Raw genomic sequence first — 16031 nt, forward strand, 5'->3', positions numbered from 1 at the left:
GAAATAGGCACACTCTTACAGAATTACTATACCTTCATGTATTCGCACAGTATGATAAACCCTGGCCTCCCTAGTATGGTATGCTTCAGTAGTGGGTGCCACCTGTAGCACTGAGACGCATCCAAGAGTGCTACTGTTCACTGGCTGTATAGTCTCCTAGTTATGGGTTCCCTAGTTTAGATAAGGTTATGTCCCTTATGTCAACATTCATGTTGTTAAACTGTCAGACCTATAGTAAAACAAAATGCCACACAACAAATGTCACTAATGTTCTTGATATGCCTTACCACCTCCACATTCCTGTTTTCATAACACATTGGTAAAAGCTGTTTGGAGCATGCACTTGCTTTCACTTACCGCCAAGGAACTGAAATGGCATCAGTCACAAATGTTTTGTGATGTGGGCCTCAGTCTTTATCAATATACATCTCTCAAACACAACATTTTGGCTTTTTTAATTAACTACCTAACATTCTGTTTCTGGATACACTGGCTTGCGCAGAAGTGATTATTATAGTATTAATACACTAGGCCATCCTCCTTACCGTAGCATGCTGGCTCTTTAACTCCTCTCTTGCTAGTACTGCCACTCGGTTGATGATGGGGGAGACATTAGTGGGTCCATATAGCTGGATTTTGGGCAAACAGCGCTTGTATGTCTCAATAACACCGGCAATTTCTGTACAAAACAGAGCATGAGTGAGGCACACAGACAGAACGAAAGGAGAGAGAAAGGCAGAGGGAGTGAGGTGCCTGAGTCAGAGGGGACTTGCTGAAACATTGTAGTGTCAGGGGTTGATTACGCGTTTGGCAGTTTACTGGACCCCAAACCCTTGGTCGCGGTCCACCCACTGTATCACGATTACGTCGGTGGGACTACCACAGGCCCTCCACAATCACTGGGGATAATGGATCCTGCAGAGATAGCATAGCAGTGAGAGGTCCTAATTTGCTGGTGGTGTCACTGCGGCACTGCAAAGCATATTAGGAATTTCTTCACAACACAGTTTTCATGGCCGTGAGGCCTGTTTCCTTAGGGCCATGGCGTGCATGCAGGGGGGGCATATGTTGTGCCCCCCATGTGCATTCGTCCCCTTTGCTGCACGACATGGACTACACAGTGCTAGCCGTGGAGGAACGACCTTTGGTGCTCCCATTGTGGTGCCTTTTAATGGGCACCGCCAAAGCACCGCCCGCCAGACTCGGGGAAACTCGTAATGTGGCATGCAGTGTCCGTACGGTTTGGGCGGTGTGGTAGCAGGGCGCTAGCATGGCGGCCTGCTCCCACACTGCCAAAGTCAAAATTAAGCCCTTAATTCTTCTCTGCCCATCAGGTGTACAAGTTAAATAAAAATCACATTTAAACAGCATCAGTTCAACTATAAGATGAAGTTGTGTACTTTAAGTGCAAAGAGGGAAGCAACAGAACAGGTACATGGTTACGGAAAACAGAAGAACTATTCAACAGTAAAAATAAAAGTAAAATACAGTTCCAGCTTAGTACCTCTGTAGAACATGGCAATGAGAGTGAGTAGAGTAAAGGAGCACAAGATAAAGAACGACTCCAGAGAAGAGCAAGGGAATGGTAACGAACAAGAAGAATTGGAAAAACACAGGAGAGCAGTGTAAAAGAGCGCATGTTGGTAATTTTCAGAAAGAAAAAAATGATGGGGAAAATCTGAACTGAGGGAGTTTGAGAAGACAAGTACTGGTAGAGACAGAAAGAAAGAGAAAAAGAGAGAAAGCCCGAACTGTGAGAGGAAGGATAAACTGACAGGCTATAATAGAGAGTGCAAAATATATAAAGCATATAAGGAGGAGAGAAGGTAGTGAGGGACTGAAAAGGAGAGAAGATATGAAAGGATAGGATAAAACTGAAGAGTGAGAGGAAGAGAGGTATAGAGACAGAGAGAACAAAAAAAGAGATGTGTGGAATAGAGAGGACAATATGAATTGAAACACAAAACCCCAGAAAGAGTTTTAATAGCCTCACAGGACAACACAAACAATAGTCGTTAATGTATCAACAAGAGTTTCTAGGGTCCTACTGCTCATGAACCCTGCCAATATTAAAAATAATTCTTACCAACATAGGGAGCACTGCAAAAATATCACATGGACATCTAGTATAGTCCATTATAATTTTTATCAAAATAGCACAAATCAGTCCATCAAGATAGACAGTTCTGCATTCAGTCCATTAATGCACAGGAGCCATAATGTTGAGTCCCCACGATTTTTTTTTATTCTTCATAGTTTCCAACCCAGCCAACGTGTTTTGTCCCTTTAAGAGGACTTCATCAGGGCTGTGAATAAACATATATATCGCTTTTTTTAAACCACATACATCAATACTAAAAACATCAGCATTATTTATTGCTCCGCAACCCCACAACAATCATGTCTCATTTCAACAAGTAGAAATTTAGGATTGAACCATCTTGACTCTTATGTTTCATAGTATGCACAAATAGTGTGTTACATCACCTTACTTGTTTCCATGTTCCAAATATCTAGTAATAGTGCATTATTTACAAGTATTGACAAAAGAACTCAAGAAATCAGGATTCACATATACAACAAAATTAACTAAACATCACATTTATGCTGCAAATGTTTGTTTTTTATAATTTGCCAAAAGGTACTCGTATAGACATATTCGTGTACCTATCATAATCTCCTTCCTATAGAGAACATGTTATCCAACATGTGTTGAGGATCGCTTAGCGAATTATCCACAATGTTGGCCCTAGAAAGAAAGGATTTAAAAAAAATTCCATTCATCCGTAAATATATTCCATGAATCCTTAAGCCTCCCTATTAGTAAACAATTATACACCAGCAATTCCATCTAATATTTGACATAAAGTGAATTTGTTAGATTATTTTTTAAATTCAAAATTTGACATGTCTCAATAACATAATACCATAGTGTGGTGCAAATAGTTATAGTAATAGTAATAGTATAGTATAGTCATAGTTAATTAAATCACAATCGTAATATGATAAAAGTATGTAATATTAGTCCAGTGAGTGGGGGTATTTCTTTGCATGATTAGATGGATTCTCTGCAAAATGGTAATGTGACCATTTATTTGATGTTTGTCTGGAATTTATGAAAGAAGCAGTTTGCATGTTTTGTGTAGGAATTATGGGAAAGTTTTGAATTGGATATAACATAACATAACATTACATGTGTATTTGTAAAACCCATGTTCACCCCAATGAGGTCTCTTGGTGCTGAATAACAGATGTTTATTGTTACCCAACTCAATTATACTCATTTTATCGACCTCAGATGGATGAAAGGCTGAGTGGACCCGCCGGGATTTGAACCTATGACCATGAGGTCGAACACAGGTCCCTGCACAGGATATACATTATCTTACTTCTCTTAGTGTGTGATAGTTGTGGGCGTATGTCAAAGTTGGATGAAATGGCTTGTGAATAACTGCTCTTGGATAAATAGAAAGTTTTGAGGATTCATGGAATTTATTTACGGAGGAACAGAACTTTAACAAAAATCCCTTTTTTCCTAAGGCAAACATTGAGGATAATTTGATATGCAATCCTCAGTACATGTTGAATAACATGTTCGTTGTAGGAAGGAGATTATGATAGGTTACGGATATATTTATGTGAGTACCTTTTGGGAAATAATAATGAAGAAAGATAAGCAGCAGAAATGTGGTGTTTAATTTATTGTGTTGCATATATGAATCCTCATTTCTTGAGATCTTTGGTCAATACTTGCAAATAATAGTTGGAGTGATTATACACTATTACTGGATATTTGGAACATTATAAATGTGTATGGTGATGTACCACACTGTGCATACTATGAAACAGGAGTGTTTGAGTCAAGATGGTTCAGTCCAATATTTCTATTTGTTTAAATGACACATAATAGTTGTGGGGTTGGAGAGTCAGGATAAATGTTGATGTTTTTAGTATTGTTTAATGCTGTTTTAATAAGGCGATATGCATGTTTATTCACAGCCCTGATGAAGTCCTCTTAACGGAACAAAAAACGTTGGCGGGCTTGAAACTGATGTGTTAAGAATAAAAACAAAATCAGGGAACTCAATATTAAGGCTCCTGTACATTAATGGAATGAATGAAGAACTATATATCTTGTTGGACTGACTTGTGCCATTTTGAAAAAAATGATCATGAGCTACTAATTGTCCATGTGATATTTATCAGCACTCCTATGTTGGTTAGAATTATTTTAATATTTAAATTTGACTGGAGGATTGAACAAAGAAGAGAACATGAGAAAGAGAGAGGAAAGATATTGGAAGAGAGAGAGAGAGAGAGAGAGAGAGAGTAGAGAGAGAGAAAAAAAGCGAGATAGAGATATCTGTCTTACCTTCACATTCAGGATTGTCAGGATTGAAGTTAAGAGCAAAATCGTGAGAAACCTGGAAGCAGAAGTTATGTGTTTTTAGCTATAACACTCTATTTCCTGCATTGAATCTTTCGCAGTTCCAATGTAAAATGGGCAAATAACAAAACCATACCGAATCACTGAAAGGTGAGTAGGAATGTCATGCATGCTGAAAGGAGTAGTGCAATTTCCTACCCCCACAAGATCTCGCACAACACCGCTTTCAGTATATACAATTTAATGTGGTACACAGCGCATATCTCACTCCTGCTAAACTGCATAAAATATAACCCGCTGTGTCCCCTGTCTGCACCTGCTGCCATGCTCCTGTGGTGTACATGATTGATATGTTTTGGTACTGCCCACTGGCTTGTGCATTTTGGTTGGAGGTCAACTTGGCCCCTGCGGGAGCTACTGGCCACCAAGGCTTGGACTGCATGAATAGTTGCACTATACAGGAGCCGAGGGGGAGGGGGCGCCACTGAGCGTTTCATCGACCTTACCTTGCTGATCGCCCAAAGAGCAATTGCAATTCATTGGAAGGCCTCAGCATTGCCTAGAGTGGTGCGTTGGAGGAGCATCTTCCTAGGCTGAGCCTCTGCAGAATCTGTTGTACTCTGCCGCGAGGAAGCGCAAGGACTGCGGAAACTTCCAATCACGGCGGTGTGGACGAACTGTCCGCTGTACTCCATGGGGATCCGGAGGGTAACGCTGGGTCTGCCTGATCAAGATGCCATGTTTGCACTCCAGACTCGTGCTATCTACTGCTGACATGTTGCCCAATTCATGGACATAATGGCCCCTCTCATCATTCTGTAATTACATACGGATACACAAAGTGCAGTGCCGTTCCGCCGCCTGTTATTGTTGATGCTTAGGTATAGTTGCAACATTACACTTTTTATCAAAAATCAGTGGGCAGGTACTCACCGGTACTGTTTACCAGCACTTCTTATATTTATCACTCTGAGTACCAGCACTTCTCTACTGCTCTGGAGAGTACCGGTACTCATTGAACTTAAGCTTATTGCCTGGGCTGGTGAGCAGGAGTGGAACTTGTCTGGCAGCCAAGGCGTCGCTACTGCAGCCCCCGATCTGAGCCCCAGCTGAGCTATTCAGCAAGGCTCATTTGAATAATGTCCGGGTGCTCACCAGCACGCTGTGCTTGACAGAGCAGGGTCCATTCAGGCATTGTGCTGTCAATCCCATTCACACTATTCTGTGCCTTCCTGCAAGCACAAGAATCATGTCAGTGCCCTGGCAGTGGCCATCAGGCTACGGCCAGTCTGGCCCTAGTGACAAATAAAAAAGCCATGGTAGGTGAAGAGAAAAGATGGCTTTTATCATACCTTAGTCTTTTGTGTGTATGATGCCGAGAACTAGGGTTTTAGTGGTTAGGAACTAATGGCGCTCTGCAAAGTAACGGAGGTCAGTTGGACACAGGGCTAATGGTTATGGTGCTAACAGGAAAGGGGCGACCCTATTAACCCCTTACTTTGTGGTGGAAAAATCAACCACATACAACAATTGAAATGGTCCTGTGCACACATACAATTCAAAGCTAAACAGGGTGTGTTTTTACCCAAACACATAAGAACAACATTCGCTGTAGGTTTCTTGGTTCTTTTAATGTAACCAACCCCAAAAATATCCAATGTCGGTCCCCTATGACAGGAGTAACTGTCTCTCAATATCCGGATTAATTGTGTTGCCGCCAAGATACGGGGTCCCCATCTATTGACAAGATATTGATATTGATAGACACTTACTCGTGTCATAGGGGACCGACAATGGATATGTTTTGCTGTCCCAGATGAGGATCTACAGTTGGATATATCCTTCCCTTCTGACCCCGTATTAGCGAGTGTATTTTGCAATATTTGACAATATGTACTAAAGTTACAAATATTTTTTTATTTCTCACACTACACCTCTACAACGTGGATGCCGGTTGGAAGTATCACCGTTATTCCGTTTACACAATTTGTAGCATCGACTGACAGCGTCTGATACTTAACCTTTTTCGGAACACGACCGGGTTGGAATTATCACCGGTGCAGGGTTTATACATTCCGTCTACATAGACCTTGGCCCTGAAGAGTCGGAGACCACGGTTTCTCTGACGAAACACGTGTCGGGCGGCTGTTCTTTGTGCTGTAACACATTAAAAGAACCAAAAAAACCTACAGCAAATGTTGTTCTTATGTCTTTGGATAAAAACATACACTGTTTAGCTTTGAATTGTATTTCTGCACAGGGCCATTGCATATGTTTGTGTGTATGCCTGTTTTTGTAAGAAAAAAGAGAGCGAAAGAGAGAGAGAATCAAGACACTCTCAGGAGGTATTTTAAAGAAAAGGGGTGGCACTTTGTTTGTACATGTCTGCTCCGCGACAAAGATTAATAAATAACGCAAAAGGGAGGGTGTGTGGGTGAGTGAGTGGACGGATGAGTGAGCATGGGTGAATGTATAGATGGATGGATGAGTGAAAGCATGCAGGGATGAAAGGGGGTGGATGATTGGATAAAAGGGCAGATGATGGGTGGATAAGTGAAAGATTGGATGGATGAATGAAATGTAGGGAGAATGGATGAAAGGGTGGATGATGGATGAGTAAAATGAGGGATTGAGTGAAAGGGTATATGGAATGAAGGAGTGAAAGGGTTGACGGATGGATGAGCTAAAGAATTGATGAATTAGGGAAAGGATGGATAAAGAGATGGATGAGTGCAAGCATAAGTGGATAGGTTTGGAGATTGATGGATCGATGGTTATGTTTGGAAATGAATGGTGATAGTCAGAATGGTGAAAAGCTCAATGATTGATGAAAGACTGAATATAATGTAAAGGTTAAATGATGGACATCAGCAGGCAAATGGTAGGATGAAAGGGGATGAATGGATAGATCGATGGAAGAGACATGAGATATCGTCTGGGGAGGGTCATGATGAGTTGCTTCATTTGCTTGGTGCCATAAGAGCTTTGGTTGAGGTGGGTGTATTTTCAGTTTCATCCTACTCGCGTGCTCAAAAATATATAGTATTGTGCCAAACAGCAATTAACAGTATGACATTAAGAAGGTGCAACTATTGCAAAAAAAGGAAATGTTAACATATTATCACATATCTCTTTCATTTTGTGTAATGAGTTAGCCTGCTTTGTTTATATAAAAATTTCTCGTGTATTTTGGTATGTGCTGCAACTAATATAGAAGTTGTTAAGTATCATCATGCCTTGCCTTTAGCCACCCCCCTAGCCCTGCACCTCTAGCTCATTTTAATGAAAACCGGCACTTATTTTTTCCCATTTAAAGCATTGTGCAAAATCACTGCCCGGGGAAAGGCTCACAGTTTAGCACAGTTTTATTATTGTTCCATTTGTTCAGTCTTCTCCTTCCTGAGTTGTCTGTTGGTCCAATGAGTTTTCGTGACCCCTGATACTGATAAGTGAGGAAAAAGATACACCATACTCTTTCTCATGTGATAATACCCATGTAATGTTGTGCCTATGAACCAGTATAAAAAAAAAGATTGTTTAAAAAAATGAATAAAAGGAATGCCATGCTTCCTTTCCTGCTGCACATATAAGACCTTGCATCTACAGACATGCAACAACATTTGCAATAATGGTCTATCAACCTTTAGGTGACAGATTCCTCGTCAAGTATTGCTGAAGGTGTCGGCCTTTTCTTTGTCGAAAGGACAGTGATCCTTGTAGGCAAAGCTCAACTGGCCTTGTAGTTAAAAAAAAAAAACACCTGATGCGTACCACAATCCACCTTACAATGCCTCACATAGAAAGCACGTTCGCCCAGGGGATATAGCTGAAATGGACAGCCTCCAGATATAGCACTGAAGAGCCCTTTCAGCAATGGATGTATGGACTAGCTTGTCTGTAGGAGTAATTGGATTTTGAATGCTAACCTGTGCCCTAACGGCTCTTTTATTACTCTGAAAAACAGAAATACCCATCTACTGGCAATGTTTTAACCTGACTAATCCTTTCAGCTGATTTTAACATCAGAAACACGGCAGAAGTACTTTCAGCAAAGATGTAATGTGGGCGTAGCAATCATACCATGGTGGTCCCGTCAGAATTTTTCAGAAACACAGCCTCAAATCAGGGGATGTTTTTTGTAAAAAAAAAGCCCGTTTTCTCACTGCCCACCTGTTACATTTTCAGGTCTCACCTGTACAGGCGGCTTCTCCGCTATGGCGGAGAAGTGCCCTCCCCCGCCTCGAAATTTGAAAACTATAACGTTAATGAAAAGTGTTTATTATTGTTTTATTTTTCTTTCATTGAAATGAGGCTTGGGGGCGGGACCATTGCAGAGCAAAGCAGGAGGGAGAGTGATAGCACTGTGATCCTTTGCACATGACTGTTTGGCAGGCCGGCTCAGGCCGGCCAATGCGGCATGAAGTTCTCTCCAACCCAGCTGCATTGCTGGGTTGGAGACAGCAGTCACAGGCTCCCAGTCTCCCTGGGAGCGCAAATCAAGGACACAAGGGGCAAGGGCCAATCCTGATGCAGCTCTCACGGAGGAGTGCAGCGTTAGGATTGGCCACAGGTGAGGCTGGGATCCTGTGCTGCAGTGAGGAAGAAACAGAACAGCGGTGTTTCGGCATGTAAGATGCGGCAGGTAAGTTCTTTTTTAGGTCTCGTCTATTCTATCTCGCAGGGATAGATAGGCGAGTATATAGTAGGCAGTTCAAAAACTCTACCAAACTTGCGGATGCCGTACAGTTCATGTTAGTATGCGCGTGCACGCCATCGCCAGCCACGTTACACCACCATTTGTCTGTGCCTCGCATCAGACTTCAAAGGCTGCCGCTCCCCTGCCCCCACCCCCCGCGTGCACATTGTGCACCACCATTTGTCTGTGCCTTGCATCAGACTCCAAAGGCTGCCGCTCCCCGCCCGCGCGTGCACATCGTGCATTACCATTTGTCTGTGCCGCGCATCAGATTTCAAAGGCTGCCGTTCCCCCGCCCCCCCACCCACGCCACAGCAATGCAGAGAGCTTGTTTTTAATTACTTTTTGCATGCGACACAACTCCCGGCTGGGTCGAGCGGCCAATGCTTGTGCTCTTAGTGTTTCTGCTGCTTCATTTGGTTATTATAATCTGTTCTGCTTCCTTGCCGGTCGGTGTCTCATGCCCCAGTCTTAATTTACCAAGTTAGGCAATGGGGGTTACTCTTGTTTTCCTTACCTTCAAATTCTGGAACTTCCGCTTTTACCCAGGAGTCGGCAGAGAAGAAGCGAGCAGTTACTGCCGAAATACAGTCCCGCTATAGCCTTATCCCACCTTCGCACCTCTCCAGGAAAAGATCAAGGCTTGCGTTACAAATTTCCGAAAGCTGCTCCTCTTTTCCCGTCGGCAAATGGGTAGTAATTAAACGTTTCATCAAATTGGGATCGTGATAATTCGGTAATTATCAGTGCTATCTTTTCCCTTATTCCCTCCATCTGCATGACATAAACATGGCCGGAAGCTGACAAAGACGAAACGTATACATGCTAATATTTTAGTAAGTTCATGCAAGACTGTTGAAAGGTGAGCTGTCAGAAGACTACGAGGTGTGAAATAAATCAATAAATATATTTTTTAAAATGCCAACTGCAGAAAGGGTTGTTCATCTTTGTTTTGATTTTTAATGCATTATGTCTTGTATTTGCGGCCTGCAAATTTTACTTCTTAGGAAAGAATATAATTTGATGAAGCATTTTATGAGTTTTTACAAAGGAAGGTACCCAGTCAGTCATTTTATTAATTTTTAATAAATTGTTTAAGGTTAATTTTAATGTGTTTCTTAATCATTGCAACAAGCGGTTTCTGCTGTAATAACGCAATGGCCCGTACGATGTTTTGGAAAATGGAGGAATTATTGTAGGAGCCGCGGTATGCACTTTAGTGAATTTATTCATTCATTATTATTATTTTTTTTTTAAACCCCAACTGAACACCTCGGAAAACATGATGGTCTCGAAATGATTCCGCAGATCGACATTCTGGCCGTTTTACTTTATTCTCGAGTTAGCACTTGTATGTTTGCTTTTATCTTCACCTAATTATAAAAACGACTCTTACAGATTTACATTTTCAACATGAGTCACGAAAAAACCCAACTCTTTTCCGTGGAGAAATTTCCCCCCAACTTTTACTTGCCAAATGAAGATTCCAAATGACTTTGTAGGAAAGAATAACATTGCTTAAAAAAAAAAAATGAATCTACTGGCTTAGGGAGCTAGGTGCACCTGTGACTTTGGGCAAACGTGCTCCCACAGCATTGGAGCACACCAGAAGATGCTGGAGCATTGTTCCAACGTTTAGACGTACAGTGTCGTTTGATGTTATTTTTTTGGTAGCGGGTGGTTGAGGCATGGTGTGGCATACTAGTGACATATTCGTATGGCACATAACATTTTTTTGACTTTAACCATCTTTAAAAGGGGATCCTGTCCTTCTCCCAGAAGTGCAGAAGCATCCCAGAAGGTATAATTGAACTGAAAAGAGAGTGTTGCAATCAAATTGTGTATGTATGTATGATCGAAATCACTAGTGCTTGGCAGTTTCTCCGGAATGTAATTCTTTTCAGCATATCTGTAGGATAGTATATCTGACTTGTTAGCGCACCTTGGCCCTAATCCCACCGCCCCCAAAAATGTTCTAATTGTAGACTTATTTAACATACGAAGTATAAAATATTTATAAATTTCCTCAGTTTGTGATAAGTACAGGCAGGCCACTTTGGTGTATTCCTTTACTACATGTACCTTACATGACTGTCCACAAGAAATCACTAACCCACCCCTCCCTCCTCCTTTAACAGTATTGTTATGATATTGAACACATACTTTTCCAGTCACATGTCTCCAGCACTGGCTACAGGCTGCTAGCTCACGCCAAGGGGATGTATGTCGTTACAACGCATGCTTTTACCACGCATGCCTTTACAACGCGGTTTTTACAACGCATGCCTTTACAACGCATAGTGCTTTGAGGCGCTGGATAGTGAATAGTTTAATTTACTATTCCAACTCCAGTCCCTGTGGATAGTAGGGAAGGTGTTGGATAGTAAATTCAACCTATTCCCTATCCTAGAGCGCCCCCCCAGCGCAATGCGTTGTAATGGTTTGCGTTGTAAAAGTTGCGTCGTAAAGGCACTGCATGGTAAAAGTTGCGTTGTAAAGGGTGTTTACCACACCAAGGGCCTAACACAGGTCCCTGTGGCACAGAGGGGCTAAACACTTCAGGGGCCCCAGCTCACCAGGCAGCCACCATTCAGCACAAGGCCAATGAATATTTGTGAGATGTCAGAGGCTCCTCATCATATTCTGCAGGGGCCCCCATCGTTTTACATTATGCCACTAGATCAGACCTCAATCCTGCCCATGCCCTCATTTCATCCCAATCTCTCCGGCTCAAGCGCTCCACCCGAACCACAGCAGTTTCAAAGTTCTCTGTGTAACAGAGGCAAGCTCACGGATATGTTTACCGGAGTCTCTTTAGCAGTATTCCATGATATCCAACCACACCTCTCCACACGCACGATATATCTTCACAATTTCAGTTGCCACACAAAAACGTAAGTGGGGCGAATAATGATTGGTAACCAAGCTGCTTGTATGGCACCACAACATTGAAACTGCCTCCCCATACATGTACATATTTTTAAATGGTGAGACAGAGCCCACCTTCCACGTATCTGTCGTTCATGTTGTAGACAGCAACCATAACATTGTTGAGGTCTTGTCCAAAGTAGTGGTACCGCACCATCATGGCCTTCCTACCAGGGCCATTCAGTTTTAGCCCAAATATAAGCTTTTCCATTGCACATGCCTTTCTGCTCTCAACTTTATGAGCTTGTTATCAGTGGTGTTGTTCTTGAAGTTGTCTCATGAAAGTGTTTTTGGAGCTTGAGCTTTCCCTTAAAATGTACTCAAATATCAAAATAGCCAGGCTGCTCACTGCACGAAACCTATCATTTTACAATATTCTTAAAAGTGAAATCCAGATACCTTCCATTCACATTAAAGGTCAATTGAGACCACCGATTTTAACAACCTGCTGCCGATGTTCAAAAGGTTTATCTGCCTATCTAGTTGAATTTATGTATAGAACTAGCTATGACCCTTGTTCTTTTCTATCTAGAACACAGCAACGTAATTCAAGCTGGTACACCGGAGAAATAAATACACAAAATTCAGATATTACAAATCCAAACAAACTGTCTATCCCCATTTTAAGAATTTGGACCACATCACCCTTGCTTTGAAAACAGTTGAGGATGCTGTGTATTGTTTTCAATGCTCGCAGTGATATGGACTTAAAATATCCTCAGAAGTTCACTCCTTTTAAAGTAATTAATTGTTCCCTTAAGGTGGTGCTCATAACAAACCAAAACAACCGGCTCCCTAAGGGGTTGTGTTTGGGCTCCACCCTGTTAAGGGCTCGATTAATCTGAAATGCAAAAGAAGGATTGGAGTACACAAATAAATTGCAAAATTATTGTAAGGATCGCCCTCACTCTATCTATCTATCGCCCTCACTCCATCTATCTATTGCCAGCCGCGGTCGGTCGTAGGAGTACCTGCAGGGCGGTGACGTGGGGAGGGGCAGGGTGGGGTAAGTAAAAAAATAAATAAATAAAGCGAATTTCGTTGCGTGCACTGCATACCCAAATGCGATGCAGTGCGCGCAACGAAATTAGTTTTATTTATTTATATGTTTACTTACCTGTAAAGCTCCGTAATCCATAGATTACTACCCCCCACCCTGCCCCTCCCCACGTCACCGCCCTGCAGCTACTCCTACTACTGACCGCGGCTGTCTATTGCCTATCTATCTATCTATCTATCTATCTATCTATCTATCTATCTATCTATCTATCTATCTATCTATCTATCTATCTATCTATCTATCTATCTATCTATCTATCTATCTATCTATCTATCTATCACCCTCACTCTATCTATCTATCGCCCTCACTCTATCTATCTATCTATCGATCTATCTATCTATCTATCTATCTATCTATCTATCTATCTATCTATCTATCTATCTATCTATCTATCTATCTATCTATCTATCTATCTATCTATCTATCTATCTATCTATCTATCTATCTATCTATCTATCTATCTATCTATCTATCTATCTATCTATCTATCCATTGACGCTATCTATCTATCTATCTATCTATCTATCTATCTATCTATCTATCTATCTATCTATCTAACGCCCTCACTCTATCTATCGCCCTCCCTCTATCTATCGCCCTTCCTCTATCTATCACCCTCACTCCATCTATCTATTGCCCTCACTCTATCTATCTATCGCATCACCACAGCATCACTCAGCACCACCACAGCATCACTCAGGGGCACCACAACATCACTATGCGCTACCACAGCATCACTGAATTCCACTGCACCAGTCGTCACCACCACAACATCACTCAGCGCCACCACAGCATCAATCTGTGCAACCATTCAACAACAACTGGTTTAAATATGTTCTCTCAATGTTTCAAGCTTTATTACAAATGTCACAAAAAGGTGTTAATATTTCACTTCTGTTCTTGGATTTTCATCACAATAAAATACACTGAATATAATCTTCACAAAAGTTATTTACAAAAGTTTAAGCTATTTCCATTATAAATTACAATAACTTTTATTTAAGTATTAATTATTAAAAAAATTAAAAGCCATTGTTATTTGTAATATCAATACATCGAAGTCACGTAAATACAACACATATTGCATTACAAATGCTATAGGTGTCACATTTGCGAATGTTAAAACTATTGGCATTGTAAATGACAAAGCGATTAATTTCGCTATTTTCAAAAACACATAAATAAAAAAATTGTCATTTACAATACAAATTGCTCAAACTTTACTAATGCGAGACCTATTGCATTGCAAATGCTTGTTTTATTTAATTGTCTTCTTCGTCTTTCGAACTCCCTCACCCCCACCCGGCCACTCCCAATGCACACCAGCTGCTACTGCTCACCTGCCAAGCAGCGCAGTCTGCCTGGTTGTGAAAGATCAATTTGTGGGCTTACTAAGAACTTTCAGTAGACTGAAAGCCTGCCCATTGCTTACAATTAGTTGGTGTTATTGTCACTATCATTTCCTTGCTTCATATTCAATGGCTTTCCTTGTCCATTTATGTTTATCCCTCCAGTATAGCCTAGCGTCTGTACCATCCTCTTGATTATCTGACTGTGCCCCACCACTGTTTGCTTTTAGGAAACTACTTTTTGGTTTTGGTTAAGAACTCCATGAGAGTGCATGTGTTTCCCTCGTGTGCATTATTTCCCCTCTGTTCTCTCTCTCGCTTGGGTGTTAGTTTCCCTCTGCCCCCTCATGCCACGTGTTGCATTCTCCCTCGGGCCCTTCTCCCCTCGCTCTGTGTTGTACACTCCCTCATGGGCTTCTCCCGCCCTCTGTGCTGCTTCCTTCCTCCTTGCTGCTTTTCCCCTCGCCGCCTGCCTTGAATTTTACTTTAACTCACGTTTACCCCCGAGTCGTATATTTTATTAATGTATTTTGTGTAGGATAAGGCAACAAATAACTGTCGAGCCCTCTGTTTTAAAAAAAAAATGTGGTTTTGAGCTACTTCATTTTTTTTTTTTACCGATCCATCTCTGATCCGTAAATAACACAAAATGTCACCCACATCATTTTTTAGGCTGACACATGCCTGGTGATGTGTGTTTGCATGATGCTGCATGGGTACACCAGCATGATGTAGCATGCGCACGACTACACAATGACAAGGCTACTGGCAGCCGCGTCATTTTACCTCTTTTCCCTTTTGGCCATGCTGCCCAGCATCCGCAAGACATGCTTTTTGCTGATGCCTGCTCAGGAAAAATCTGTATCGGAAGACCCTTCATAAGTAGAGTGGTTTTTGAATGCCAGCAGTCCAATGAGAAAAAATATTATTCTAAATCCATGACTTTACCTTCACATCGTCTTAATCTCCTCATTGTGAATGAAATGTGAGCGTCAAAGGAAGAGAACTCCTTATAGTTATGTTTTCTGACACAAAAGGGCTGCTGGTATATAGCTCAGTGTGGCTAGTATTCGTCGTGACAACATTTAAAACTCACCCATGTTCCTTTTCCCATGGTGCAAGTTCTGTTTTCAGATTCCATTTGGGGAGGCAGGTTGAGCGTCTGCGCCTCAACAATGATGGTTGTAAAAATGTGTAAAATTATAAAGAATGAACTGCTACTATCACAGAATGTGTCGCATTATGCTGCATAATTTAATAAACCCTGCCACATAATTGTGCCCTCTACTCCGGGATAATTCAAGTGGCCATGGTTTAGGCGAAGATTAGGCACAGGTGCAGATTACAGATAGAACAGACTGGTCGTCTGGCTCTTCGACAGTTGAGTCCTCTAAACAGATTTGAGTGGCCGTTTTTTGGCAGAAGTGGCCTCTGGGCATGATGCACGTGGGATCTTGTCTTCACCAATTCCTGCCTTCAGGCCATTGCAGGAGGGCATTTCCTTGCATTTCCTTGCATGGCTATGGTCTGCTGTGCGGTACAATGGACCTTAAAAGATGGGCATCTCTGGTGGCAGGAGCAGCAGCATGAGGCATTCTGGGTCAGTGATG

General features: G+C 41.8%; 1 protein-coding gene across 2 annotated transcripts in view; it reads right to left on the bottom strand.

The window, feature by feature from the left end:
- CPNE6 (copine 6) overlaps positions 1-16031 on the bottom strand; it is a 461434-nt gene that overhangs the window by 23988 nt on the left and 421415 nt on the right. For both annotated transcript variants that reach the window (XM_086923675.1, XM_086923676.1), the window contains exons 14-15: positions 4373-4424; positions 546-679 (exon numbers count right to left, since the gene is read on the bottom strand). In XM_086923675.1, coding sequence (XP_086779801.1) covers positions 546-679; positions 4373-4424 — 186 coding nt within the window. The remainder of the gene's footprint in view (positions 1-545; positions 680-4372; positions 4425-16031) is intronic.

This window comes from Lissotriton vulgaris, chromosome 5 (genome assembly GCF_964263255.1).
Source record: "Lissotriton vulgaris chromosome 5, aLisVul1.2, whole genome shotgun sequence".
In the NCBI taxonomy this organism is placed as follows: domain Eukaryota; kingdom Metazoa; phylum Chordata; class Amphibia; order Caudata; family Salamandridae; genus Lissotriton; species Lissotriton vulgaris.